The sequence below is a fragment of the Urocampus carinirostris genome, chromosome 7 (genome assembly GCF_059441175.1).
Source record: "Urocampus carinirostris isolate Australia breed hairy pipefish chromosome 7, RoL_Ucar_1.0, whole genome shotgun sequence".
Lineage (NCBI taxonomy): Eukaryota > Metazoa > Chordata > Actinopteri > Syngnathiformes > Syngnathidae > Urocampus > Urocampus carinirostris.
In genome coordinates this window covers 21,701,946-21,715,951 of record NC_142355.1, presented here as the reverse complement: position 1 = coordinate 21,715,951, position 14,006 = coordinate 21,701,946, and the positions used below count along the sequence as shown (strand labels likewise).

The 14,006-nt window shown below is 39.9% G+C and overlaps 1 protein-coding gene across 1 annotated transcript; it reads left to right on the top strand.

The window, feature by feature from the left end:
* Window positions 1–1,797: 1,797 nt before the first annotated feature.
* Window positions 1,798–13,936, top strand: map2k1 (mitogen-activated protein kinase kinase 1). Its single transcript, XM_088340146.1, has 11 exons — window positions 1,798–2,057; window positions 11,032–11,242; window positions 11,333–11,479; window positions 11,558–11,635; window positions 12,062–12,113; window positions 12,639–12,763; window positions 12,871–13,075; window positions 13,147–13,211; window positions 13,280–13,341; window positions 13,416–13,461; window positions 13,531–13,936. The coding sequence occupies exons 1-11, from the start codon at window positions 1,975–1,977 to the stop codon at window positions 13,642–13,644; spliced, it is 1,188 nt and encodes a 395-aa protein (XP_088196272.1). The 5' UTR covers window positions 1,798–1,974; the 3' UTR covers window positions 13,645–13,936.
* The last annotated feature ends 70 nt before the right edge of the window (window positions 13,937–14,006 follow it).

The window sequence follows — 14,006 nt, the reverse complement described above, 5'->3', positions numbered from 1 at the left end:
GTTATTTGTAGTACAACAAGAAATGCTCCAACGGCCTGGAGATGGATAGGCCCCACCAGGCTGTACTTGCCCAAGACACACCACAGGAATTGGTGCCCCTACAACCATAGTGGTTGAAGGATCCAACAAACATACCAACCATGGTGTATTGAGCAAAAATAAATCTTTTTCTTTCACAGGGCCAACAAGATATGCTCTTTGTAGGTCACATTAAGAACCCAATGATGTTTTAAACACAATGTTCTCGTTCTGGAGAAGGACATTAAATTGCATTAATTAAATCATTTAATGTTATATAATTTAGATGTTCATACTTGTTTTGTGATGTTGTCTCGTTATTTGCACTTTAGTAACATGGCACTTTTCTGTTTTTAGTAATACACTCATGTCTTGTACTCAGGCACCTGGGACAGCTGTGGGTATACGTAGGAACAGGGAGCCAATCAAAGTCCGAGGCAGTTGGCGCCAAAGGAGCGGGCACAGGTGATTCCCATCGATAATCATGACAAAGAATGTTACTTTTAAAATGTAATCCGATACAGTTGCCAGTTACCTGTTGAAAAAATGTCATCCGTAGCATAATCCAAATATGATAATAAACTAATACTGAAATATTAGAGGGAGGGAGGGAGAGAAAGAAAGAGAGAGAGAACGTGAGAAACAAAAGAGATAAAAAGAGAAATAGTGAGAGAGGGGGAAATAAAGAGAGAGAAAGAAAGAAATCCAAATGGAAATAGAGAGAAAGAGAGAAATGAGAAGAAGGAAAAGCGAGAATGGGAAAGCAAGAGTGAGAAATAGAAAGAGGAAAAAGAGAAAGGAAAAAGGGTAGAGAGAGACAAAGAAGGTAAAAAGACACAAAAAGAGAAAGAGACAAAGAGAAACAAAGAAAGAGAAAAGGGACACAGAGAGTCAAAGAGAGAGAGAAACATAGAGGGGGATAAAAAGGGGGAAAAGAGAGAGAGAGAGAGAGAGAGAGAGAGAGAGAGAGAAAGAGAGAGTGAGAGAGAGAGAGAGAGAGAGGAGAGAGAGAGAGAGAGAGAGAGAGAGAGAGAGACACAGAGAGAGACAGAGAGAGAAAGAAATACAAGTACAGCGTCTTTGTGAGAGGCACCTGGCTTTGGCAACATCAAGTGGACATATTTTAACCTGCAGCTCGTTTTTCTCTTGCGCTTCTCTGAGCATAGTCTCGTGGGCCAGGCCTTATCCCGCCCGCGGGCCACCTGTTTGACACCCCTGCACTACAGTCATAGCGTTATATACTATGAAATACTAAAACACCACTACTGAAATATTATCGCAGAAATATAAAAAAAATAAACTACAGTAATAATACAAGATACAACAGATGAACTACAAATATTCTAATAGGGAAATACCAAAAGACACACTACAGAAATATCACAAAAATACTATAAGAATACAAAAAATATACAACTGCAGAAGTACAACAGCACAAATACTTAAGAAATACGTAAAAAAATACAACCACGGGGACCTTAAATAATATAGGCAAATATGTGTTTTCACCTGTTGCTGTTCCTATTACAGAATCACTAATGGCTCCCCGTAAAAATATATCTGTCTTATTTTCGATTAAACATCCTTATATTTTAGATTGAGCATTTAATATCAACTTCATCTTTATTCTTTTATTGGCAAATACTGTCGAGCAGAAATCTTAATTTAAAATGACGAAATCAAACCAGACCCCCAAATGTTCTGTTGCAGTTCGTTTCAACGCCACTAGAGGAGGCGCTTAACCACGGAAGGCCATGCGGAAGACCAGTGTCAATATTTTCATGACGTCACATCTTCCGGACGATTCCCGATTCAGGCATTTAATGACTATCTCAGTCCTGCAGGTCGTCACGGCGCCGCGGTCCTTCCCATAACAACGTAGTGCTCTTGATTAATCATAAAAAGTCATTATCATCATATATTCCTTAATTTTAGCGGCTGTTATTTGTGAGAACGATGCAGAAAAGAAGGAAGCCCGAACCCATCCAACTCAACCCGATCCCCGATGGGAATATCGTCAACGGCAGCGGAGCCACAGAGTAAGTGGCGGGCAAACACATCTCGTGTGTCTTACATTTAAGAGTTGCATATTCATGAAATGAGTGTTGTTCTTCAAATACATTTGCAATTATAATTCATAAATTTGTTTCTATTATATAAGACACTCATTTGCAAATGACCGTGATGGTGATTCAGGAGGGAGTTGCATTCATGCAGCAATTTATGAATTGACCTTCACAATTCGTGCTGCATTTTTCCCAAGAATGAATTTGGCGTGTTTCCGTTATTGGAGTAGTTGTGACACTGCACTAGTTGTCACTTCCCAGTCGAGTGAGAGAAAATGCGGGACGGGATTATATAACGTGCCAACCAGAGGCGATTTTAGGGTCAGAGCTTTGAGGTTGCTGAGGGTGGCTGATGCTCAAGCACCCCCCAAAAACGACAGCATTTTGAAACATCTCTTTGCCTTAATAAAGGATAGGATAGACTTAAATATGATAAAGAACGCTAGATTAAATTTAAAAAAAATGTACTCCACTGCCTTGAAATGGTTCAGTCCATTTTATTCCTAGCACCGCTCTCTCAAATACATCTCATCCAGAATAAAATTTAAGATGTATTCTAAGAATTGTGTAGTTTCTCCTCGTGAGTTGAACACGTGACATTGTTACAATGCACTATTCTTGTCTATGACATTATTATATTAAAACTTTTCTAAGCTCTACGTTGTAACTATTGTTTTTGCTTATTCATCCTGATAGTCTTTTCTCTTTTTTATTCTCAGTCTTTATTACCCCCTGAGTGCAAAGTCTAATGTCGTTGCGTACAATGTTTCTCAACATTGATGTCTATGACAATACATTCTCTTCTCATCTCATCTCTCATCTCATCTCATCAGCCGTACCGCTTATCCTCATTAGGGTCGCGGGGGGGCTGGAGCCCATCCCAGCCATCTCCGGGCAGTGGGCAGGGGACACCCTGAACTGGTTGCCAGCCAGTCGCAGGGCACACAGGGACAGACAACGCATTCGCTCATTCACACCTAGGGACAATTTGGACCGGCCAATTCACCTGAAATGCATGTTTTTGGAACGAGGGAGGAAACCGGAGTGCCCGGAGGAAACCCACGCAAGCACGGGGAGAACATACAAACTCCGCACAGGAAGTCTGGAGCTGGATTTGAACCCACGACAGGTTCCCATGACATGAACTGTGCCGCACAAGCGCTAACCACTGCGCTGCCGTGCTGCCCCACATTCTCTTCTATTCTATTCTATTCTATTCTGTTCTATTCTACTCTGTTCTATTCTATTCTATTCTATTCTATTCTGCTCTGTTCTGTTCTGTTCTGTTCTGTTCTGTCCTGTCCTGTCCTGTCCTGTCCTGTCCTGTCCTGTCCTGTCCTATCCTATCCTATCCTATCCTATGGAGCCCATCCCAGCTATCTTCGGGCAGTGGGGAGAGGGACACCCTGAACTGGTTGCCAGCCAGTCGCAGGACAGACAATTCGCTCGCTCATTCACGCCTAGGGACAATTTGGACCGGTCAATCAACCTGAAATGCTTATTTTTGTGGGAGGAAACAGGGGTTCCCGGAGGAAACCCACGCAAGAACGGGGAGAAAATGCAAACTCCGCAAGGCTGGTAGCTGGGTTTGATCCAATGACCTTGGAACTGTGCCGCGGATGCGCTAACCACTCAAAAAGTGATGTTGGGTGTATTTTAATGGGTACTTTTGAAGCCTAGACTGTCAAAAGTGATTACATCATAATGCACTTTCAAATATGAAGTCTAAATCGCATGACTAATAAAAAATAGTGCAAAACATTCTGCATTTAAAGGGATTATACCGCTTTTAGATGTCGCCGTAGTGTGTTTTGGAAACAAAAACAAGTGCTAAAAGCACTTGGAAGAATACAAACTACAGGGACTCAAAGTGACTGAAACACACAATTTTCCTTCTTATTTTTTTGCCTAGCCTTTTTGAGGCTTTCGGGTACCCGTACCATCAAAATGGCGGGCAATGATGTCAGGCGATGTTATGTAAAAAAAAAAAAAAAGGATCCCAACCTGCAAGTATTGTTAATACAATAATTGATGTATATTTGCTTATTATTTATGTTTTTAATGATGTTTTTATTTTCATAAATAGGAGATTCTAAATTATACGCACTGTCCCTTTAATAACTAACTTGGGCTGTCCTGTGTGAACTGGACATGTTTGCCAGGTTCAGATGATACATTGGAACATTGTTTAGACATTAATTTCTCCTGCAGCTGATGACGTTGCGGCGTTGGCACGATAGTTAAACACATTCCTGGTTGCTCTAGGCAGGTTGTGACAAGCAGAGGGAGGAAAAAAACACCCTGATGAAACGACTGTTAAGAATTTATGACATGATGAAGTCTTCCTTCCTCTTTCAAGCAGTTTTTTTTTAGGTCAGAATAATCGTTCGTGACCAGAATGCCATGTGCTTTTTAGCACTCGTTTTCTGTTGCACTACACAATACGAAGATATCTGGCGTCCCGTTGAAAAAGGTTTAATAGTTTAAAAAAAATAGGGGTTAATTGTCTGATGAGACATTGAATATTGAATGTTTTCCCACCTTATCCACTGCCAATATTGTAAGGAAACAACATCAATTTGCAGAATGATTAAAAAAAAAAACCTACTAATTAGGGAAAAAAGAAAATACTCTGATGTAATATTTAACAATCACGCCCCCCTTTATTTCATACATTTATTTATTTATTTATTTCATACATTTTTTGCAACGCACCCAATCACAATTAACATAAAGAATACTTCAATGCCGGATGTTTCTCTCAAATGGGAAGTAGGGTTGCCAGGCAATTATTGCCATTTGGACTCATTTTGACTCACGTTCTGTAGCTATATATATAGACATAGTTTAAAAAAAAAAACCTTCAACCATGGGCGTAACAAGCCCGTTTTGGGGGGTGTCTAAGCACCCACAAATTTAACCCAAGCACCCCCCAAAATAATAGCATTTTTAAAACTCTTCCTTAATTAAGGACAGGATATGCTTAAATATGATGACTGTTGGGAATTAAATATCAAAATGTACCGTTTACATAATTGTTCGAATTAGTTATCTGACTCCATTAACCAAACACAACCTACACTCACCCAACAATTTATGCGTGCTCGTTTCTTGACGGAAAAGATGAACAAGAAAGCCGACATTTTCACATAGGGGCAGATTTAATTTAATTAACAATTCAACTAATTTAACCCAAAAACGGCCGAATTAGTGTCGTTGGAGTCCCTGGGAAGCCCTTTTTCTCAAGTCCTTTAGCTTCTCCTCTCGGCCCACGTCTCCCTGCAAGATGGTGAGCCGGCTCCTCCTATGGGCGTGCCAAGGAAGCCCAATGTGGGGCTTCTCGAAACAACGCTGAGCGTTTCTCAAAACAACGCCTGCTGTCCTCCGTCATCAGGGCCTTTCTGCGTCTGGATGTGCTGATTATCTTATCAGCCTTACGTCCCGTTCCCGCCGTTCCTGTAAACAACATTTTCTACTAGGGTGCCCTGAACTTTCACTGCTCATTGAATAAAGGCACAGTCAGTAAATAACTACAGCATTAAACTCAATAAACTTGTATTCAATCGTATAAAATCCTTTATAGTCAAATGGTAAAAGGTCTGCATTGATATAGCGCTTTTGAAGTCAATGAAGACTTCCCAAAGCGCTTTACAATGTGCTTCACACTTACCCATTCACACACACACTCACACACACACTCACACACCAATAGCGGCCGTGCAGCCATGCAAGGCGCCAACCTGCGACCTCTTGATCCCAAGACTTTTCTTTTTATCTCTCTCTCTGTCATCTCATTATTTTCTTCTCTCTCTCTCTCTCTCTCTCTCTCACCTCATTATTTTCATTTCTCTCTCTCATCTCACTCTTTTCATTTCTCTCTCATCTCATTCTTTTCATTTCTCTCTCATATCATTCTTTTCATCTCTCTCTCCCTCTTATCTCATTCTTTTCATCTCTATCTCTCTCTTTCATCTCATTCTTTTCATCTCTCTCTCGCTCATCTCATTCTTTTCATCTCTCTTTCTCTCTTATCTCACCCTTTTCTTCTCTCTCTCTCTCTCTCTCTCTCATCTCACTCTTTTCATTTCTCTCTCTCTCTGTCTCTCTCATCTCGCCCTTTTCATCTCTCTCTCTCTCTCTCTCTCTCTCTCTCTCTCTCTCTCATCTCATCCTTTTTATCTTTCTCTCACTCTGTATTTCATTATTTTCATTTCTCTTTCTCTTAAACCCACTAGTCTGGCCCCCAAGAGATTTTTTTTTCCTAGAACGTGTCCCCCAGCTCAAACGAGTTTGAAACCCCTGTCTCAGTTCGTAGGTCCACAGGACAGGCGTGGGCGGTGACAGAGTGGGCGGTGACTTGGGGGGGGGTCTTCTACTTAATCCAAAAACGCTGTCTTGTCAGCCCGTTCGAAAGAGCGCCCCTTCATGACAGACGCCTGAAACAAAAAAATAAATGTGAACAATTCAGCGTCTGAATTACTCCACTGCCTTGAAATGGTTCAGTCCATATGATTTCTAGCACCGCTCTCGCCTCCCTGCTCCTCTTTCGCTCGGCTAGAGGCACTTGCGGCACAGCGGCGGAGTCTGTGGAGGCTCTGGTGTACTATATTATGGAGAGAGTAAGTTATACATACATGTGTGTGTGTATAAATTATATATATACAATATATATATATATATATATATATATATATATATATATATATATATATATATATATATATATATATATATATATATATATATATATATATATATGTATATATACATACATTAGTGTCTCAGCTAACCACAGAGTGTAATGGGATTTTTACAAATAGGAAGTGACATTGCTGAACAGTATTGAGTGGTCTTATATCATTTTAAGTGAAATGAAAAAAAAAAAAAAAAACAGCCAGTCCCACTGAGAGCTAGGCACCCCCTAAGCTCTGAACCTAAAATTGCTCCTGGCTTGAACCCTCATCTTTGATTAGAAAAATGTATTTTTGTAGCTTTTACCATTGTTAATCAAACAACAGTTGAACATTGCAAGTTTCTTCAAAATACTAATTTCCAAGAAAACGATTTTTTTTTCTGAAAGGATGATTTCAAGCCGAACTTTCACTTTGGTGCTTTTTAAAGAAATATATATTTTTGTTATACCTCGAAGGGCAAAATATTTTTGGGGGGCAAGAACACTGAACTTATGCATGGATGATGCATGAATTTTGCGGGAACTTTTCAGCGCCCGATGTTTTGGGTGACATGAACACGCGATTTCGGTCACTCATTCTCAATTAGTGGATAGAGGAAGAGACCCAAGAAGGTGGGTTTTCCTCAATGTGTGGACAAAGATCTGATCAAATCCATTCCTGCCACATAGTGGTGATTTATCATTCTGAAATCATTCCCAGAGGTTTGATATCTACTGACCAGCAGCGCCAAAGCCTTTTAAAAAAATGAGAATTTTTACATTTTAGCCTTCAGGGACAATCTTTCTAAAAACATAGTAAAACACTATAGCACTGAATAAGTTAAAAATAAGTCCAAATGATGCAAAATATAGGCGATGTCATAACCACTTTTGTCTTTTTTTCCCTGCGCTTGAAGATATCTGTCCTTAGCTGTATTGTAGATGGATTTGAAGAGGCCCGCCTCGTGTGCACTTTCCTCCTCCGCCACAAGTGCGTGGAGTGCGTTTGTGCATTTCAGGCCGCTTCTTCATTTCTGGCGTCCTCAACCTTTCCCGCTCTTGTCCACAAAACGCCCACAGCTATCTCAAACTGCATGCGGTATCCATGGTTATGCAGTCTTGTGACTACAAATACAAAAAGCATGTTTTGCCTTCACCCGCTAAAGCCTGAATGACACTGTCAATTAAAAGACTCGATATTACAAATGCAGATCAGGATGATGCAGTGCGGATCCTCGCTCATAAAACATCAAATTGCAGCCTGCCGTCAAGAGCTCCGCTGCTTTTTTTGTCGGCTTCTCAAGGTAACTGGTCGCCATGACACCACCGACAGCAGCTTCTCAACAAAACCGAGAGATGTGCGCGAGAGGATAAAAGGCTAAAACCAGTGACACTCACTGCATTTGCCTTCATTTCCTTAACGGGGACATTGTGTATTATTTAGCGCCTAAATGTAAAAAAAACACATCCTTTATTTTACTAAAAAAGAAGTACAATTGAATAATACGCAAAAATACATTAACGATTATATAAATGTGGATCTTTTAACTCATTCAATACCAGATGTTCTCGAATGGGAAGAGCCAGGGAAGCAAGGCGACTGGGTGGTGAGCACACAGTTCTACGGTGCGGGGGTCCAGAGTTTGATTCCAGCTAAAAGCCTTCCTGTGCAGAGTTTGCATGGTCTCCCAGTGACTGTGTGGGTTTCCTCTGGGAACTCCGGTTTCCTCCCTCATTCCAAAAACCTGCATCTCAGGTTAGCTTGCCGGTTCAAATTGTCCCTAGGTTTGAATGAGCGAGTGAGTTGTCTGTCCCTGTGTGCCCTGCGACTAGCTAGCAACCAGTTCAGCTGTCCCCTGCCCACCGCCCGAAGATAGCTGGGATGGGCTCCAGCACCCCCGTGACCCTACTGAGAATAAGCAGGGTAGACAATAGATAGATGGATGAATGGATGAATGTATGAATGGATGGATGGAAATAGCTAGCTAATTTTGACTGATTTTGGAAGGCCTATGGGATATTTAGTTCTGTAGCTCTATAGGCATAGACAAGTCAAGTCTTATTTATTTATATAGCCCTTTATCACAAAAACTCTTAACCACAACAAAGATTTCTAGTAAAATATAACATCAGCTGTATAATGTGTTTTTGTAACAACGAGAATATTTTAAGCAAAACTTGGAAAAAGTAAATATTTTACTAGAAGAATATGATTATATCAATGATAAAAAATATGGTAATGTAAAGTTTACACGATGGTAAAAAAACTAAAGGGAAGCTAGATAGCTAAAAGAGTAAAAGCCATCTAAGTAACCAGATCGAAAACTAGATGCCTTGCTAGAAAGGAAAACAAAATCTAGCTTTGATAACTAGCAAAAAAAGATAAAATAATTGCTCGATAGCATGCAAAATATGTCAAAAGCTAGGTAGATTGCTTGCTAAATAGCTAAAAATGTAGAAAGATAGCTAGCTACAAAGCTAAAAAAAGTGGCCAGATATCCAGCTTAAAGAGTAAAAGCCATCTAAATAGCGAGACCCAAAGCTAGATGGCTAGCTAGAAAGGAGGCCAAAATTTAGCTTGATAACTAGCAAAAGGGGATAAAATAATAGCTCGATAGCATGCAAAATATGTCAAAGGCTAGGAAGCTTGCTTGCTAAATAGCTAAAAATGTAGAAAGATAGCTAGCTACAAAGCTAAAAAAGTGGCCAGATATCCAGCTTAAAGAGTAAAAGCCATCTAAATAGCGAGACCCAAAGCTAGATGGCTAGCTAGAAAGGAGGCCAAAATTTAGCTTGATAACTAGCAAAAAGGGATAAAATAATAGCTCAATAGCATGCAAAATATGTCAAAGGCTAGGTAGCTTGCTTGCTAAATAGCTAAAAATGTAGAAAGATAGCTAGCTACAAAGCTAAAAAAGTGCCCAGATATCCAGCTTAAAGAGTAAAAGCCATCTAAATAGCCGCATGGGGCCCTCAGGCTGTAGCTTGCCCACCCCTGATTAAAAGGAACATAGTGCATTAAGTGCCTCAGACTCGTAAACAAAATCTTATAAACGGCAGCGTTTAATATTTGACCACTAGATGGCACAAGCGAGGGCCAGAGCCAGTGCAGAACGTGGCAGCTCGGGTCCTGACAAAAATGGCGGGGACCTAGGTGAAGATTCAGCTGTGTAAAAGAAACATACATTTCTCCACCTATAATTTCTTAATTAAAAAAAAATGTCATTAGTATGATAGATCATGTATTTTTGCCTGGTATTCCAATTTTTTTAACTGAATGTTTTTGTACGACTAGAATACACTACGTATTATAACTTCGCTATATGAAAAATGAACAAAAATTCTATCGCATATTTATATTTCCAAATACTTTTAGGTGAATAAATATGTATTAAATACTGTCTGCCCTACGCTGCCCTACTTGGGAACGAGATAGTTTGTGAGTTGAATGTGTTCCTAAGTTGCTTCAGTGCTATATTTTGTATGTTTAAGGTTTATATGAGTAACCTGTATTGTTTTGTACAAAAAAAAATAAACCATTTAATAAAATAATGTTTTCTATTATGGTACAAAGCAGGCTGAATGATAAAATACACTAAAAAACAAAGCTACACATTAGGCGTTGATATCCTGTGATCTGTGAAGCCCTTTAATACTCCTTGTGATAAAGGCTATACAAATAAACGTGACTTTACTATAAAGATAAAGTTAAACTTAACCTACTTTTGGACAAAAGAAAAAAGCAATTCAACCATTTTCTCAACCGCATCAAGCTTTCTTATTCCACTTTCATTTCAAAATAAACAGCTCGCCTCTTTACATTTTAAAACCATATTGAATGGATACACAAGAAACAAAAATGTCAAAGTTCTTAGCGTGCTAGAAACACAGTGCAGTGTGTATACACACAAACCAGGTGGGAGAAGCCAATTTTCTCATCCGGAGTGGATGCACATGGTGGAAAGAAACACTACAGTAATGTCCTCTACTAAGAAAAAGGTGCACACAATACAAAGTCTAACTTACAGCAATGTCTGTATATTTTTTGACAACCTGAAAAAAACGTTCGTATCTACCGTTTCGCATAGGTTGAATACTCGCAAGAAGGGGCGCGTCAAGCATTGTCTTTTTCATTTGGCCTCAAGATTACAGATATATTCCTGTGCCTCATCCCCAAATCCCGTTATGAAGGACAGCAAACAATCATCTACCAAATTCTGCACAAGCATTAATTGGAAACCTAGTACAACATGCAGGTTTTTTTTTTTTTGCAAGGACAAACTTGGAAGCCCTGCAGAAGAAACTGGAAGAGCTGGAACTGGACGAGCAACAGCGCAAACGTCTGGAAGCATTCTTGACGCAGAAGCAGAAAGTGGGGGAACTGAAGGACGATGATTTTGAGAAAATATGCGAGCTCGGTGCAGGCAACGGAGGGGTCGTCTTCAAGGTTTCCCACAGACCTTCAGGCCTTATCATGGCTCGGAAGGTAAAGCTGTTCTAAGAATTGTGAAAATGTCAAATAGTTGTCCTGGGATTGCAGCCAAATTCTGATACCGCCAGCTTTCCTGTATTGCAGCTCATCCATCTGGAAATAAAACCTGCCATCCGGAATCAGATCATCAGGGAGCTTCAAGTGCTGCATGAATGCAACTCTCCCTACATCGTGGGCTTCTATGGCGCCTTCTACAGTGATGGGGAAATCAGTATCTGCATGGAACACATGGTAGAGTAATCTCTACATTTTGCTGGTATCCGTTTTTAAAGCAGTCCTTTAGCAATTTTCTTTCCTTGTTGCCTATAGGATGGGGGCTCCCTGGATCAGTCGCTCAAGAAAGCAGGAAAGATCCCAGAGCAAATCCTTGGCAAAATCAGTATTGCTGTATGTCTCACACGGATTTTCTGTTATTTTACGTACTTCAGGGACGATACATTCATTTTAGGAAATAACATCTATTCTATTCTATATCGGTTTGAATTAACTTTTGGGGCTTCATACTGGGAACCTCTGCAAATCAAAATACTCTAATGTTTTGTAGTCTGAACTCCTTACCAAAACTAAATTTTACACCACTGCCTTTGTCTTGTATCTGAATTCAAAGAAAACAGGAATTTTCTCCCCCATTCTCACAGCATGACAACTGGAAGTTTATTAAACAATCTATTACGGTAAATGTTGGATTAAGCACCATAAATATTTACTTTTTTTGAAAACATATTATATCCTTCCCATTTTATGGCCAACTTGCAAGTATGTAATGTCCGGCTCTATACCATTGTTGACGTTTTTTTTTTTTGCCCCCCACAGGTCATTAAAGGGCTTTCCTATCTGAGGGAGAAACACAAGATCATGCACAGAGGTTGATTGATACTCTCTCGACTCCAACGATAATTTCATAAACACAGCAACCAGACATGTGACTGACAACTCATCTTTTATTTTCAAACTTATTTTACCACAAGATGCACAACTTCAGTATATAAAACGTTTCTTTTCTCTTTTTTGCACACATGACGACATTGGGTTGCCAATTCTCTTGGCCCGAATTTTGACATAGAAAGTTAGTCCAGAAATATAATTGCCAAGTGTCAGCCAAACTCTCCAATGCACCCAAAAATTAGTGGGAATGTGACATAAGAGTGACTCAGCCACAGATAATATAAGTTAGCTGAAGTTCACCATTTTTTCCAAAACCGACTGAACACTACATTTGGCCCTTCAGTGTTTATCGGACACAATTTTAAAAATCTACTTCCTGACTGAATGCCTACCTCAGCACAACCATTCAATTGGATTAGTGATAGTCATACAACAACCTACCACAAATCGCCTACAACCTCAAGAGTGTTCATCCCCAACTTGTTCACATGTTTTCCTGCGTCAGATGTCAAGCCATCCAATATTCTGGTGAATTCCCGCGGTGAGATTAAACTGTGCGACTTCGGTGTTAGCGGACAGCTCATAGACTCTATGGCCAACTCTTTCGTAGGAACGAGATCGTACATGTCAGTAAGTTTTCACGAACGTACACCTGAACAGAACTTTGTGTGTTGCCACTGCTATGGTTAGCAAATAGTGCTAAGTTGAAACCTAAAGTTGTTCCCATCTTTACACAGCCAGAGCGTTTACAGGGTACCCATTACTCAGTCCAATCAGACATTTGGAGTATGGGCTTGTCTTTGGTTGAAATGGCCATTGGTCGGTTCCCTATCCCACCGCCTGACACAAAGGAGCTCGAACATATTTTCGGGATTTCGGGGGAAGGTACAAACTCTACCGAATCCTCACCACAAGCTGGGACTCCTGGAAAACCCAACAGTTGTAAGTCTCAAGAACAATGTTAGCTTATAAGTAAACTTATCCTCAAATACACGTTTTTTTTCTACTTTCAGCATATGGACCAGACAGTAGGCCTCCAATGGCAATCTTTGAACTTCTTGACTACATAGTAAATGAGGTGAGTTCACACAAAGATTTCATAAAAGTAACTGCTTCACTAAGAGTATTCTTCATCTCTTTGGGCAGCCTCCACCAAAGTTGCCTGGGATGATATTCAGTTCAGAATTCCAAGACTTTGTCAATAAATGGTAAGGAGAAATGTACAGTACCATCTCCATCTTTTCCTTATACGAACTAATCACACATTCAACTTCAATTTCAGCTTGATTAAGAATCCAGCAGAAAGGGCAGACTTGAAACAGTTGATGGTGAGTTTATACACAATCAAACCAAAAGGAAACCTTCAAGCTTCATCTTACCCAACATATTTCCAAAAGGCACACCCTTTTATAAGACAGTCCGAGGCAGAGCAAGTTGATTTTGCCGGCTGGTTGTGCAACACCATTGGCCTGAACCAGCCTGGGACACCCACTCACGGCTCAACAATGTAACTGCCAGCAACTGATCCAAGGAAAACCTGTGCCCTTTAATCTTCTAACAGGGTCTATGATATTTTGTATGAGGTGATGGGCCAAGAAGTGCAATCAAATGTTACATACTTTAAAACCTACATGCCAAGTGAAATAAAAAAAATTAAAAAAAAGTTGGAGCTGCTTTAAAAGCCAGCATGAAAAGCCATCTTTTTCTAAAAAAAAAAAAAAAAAAATTAATAAAAACCCAAGGTGCCAACTGAGAATAATTGTTGTGATAAAGTTTGGTGAATAAAACTGTGAACTTCTTTGACTTCTTCAAAATCCATCTAGGTCTGCGCCTCAGTTTCATATGGTATGGATTTCCAACACCTCCACCACCA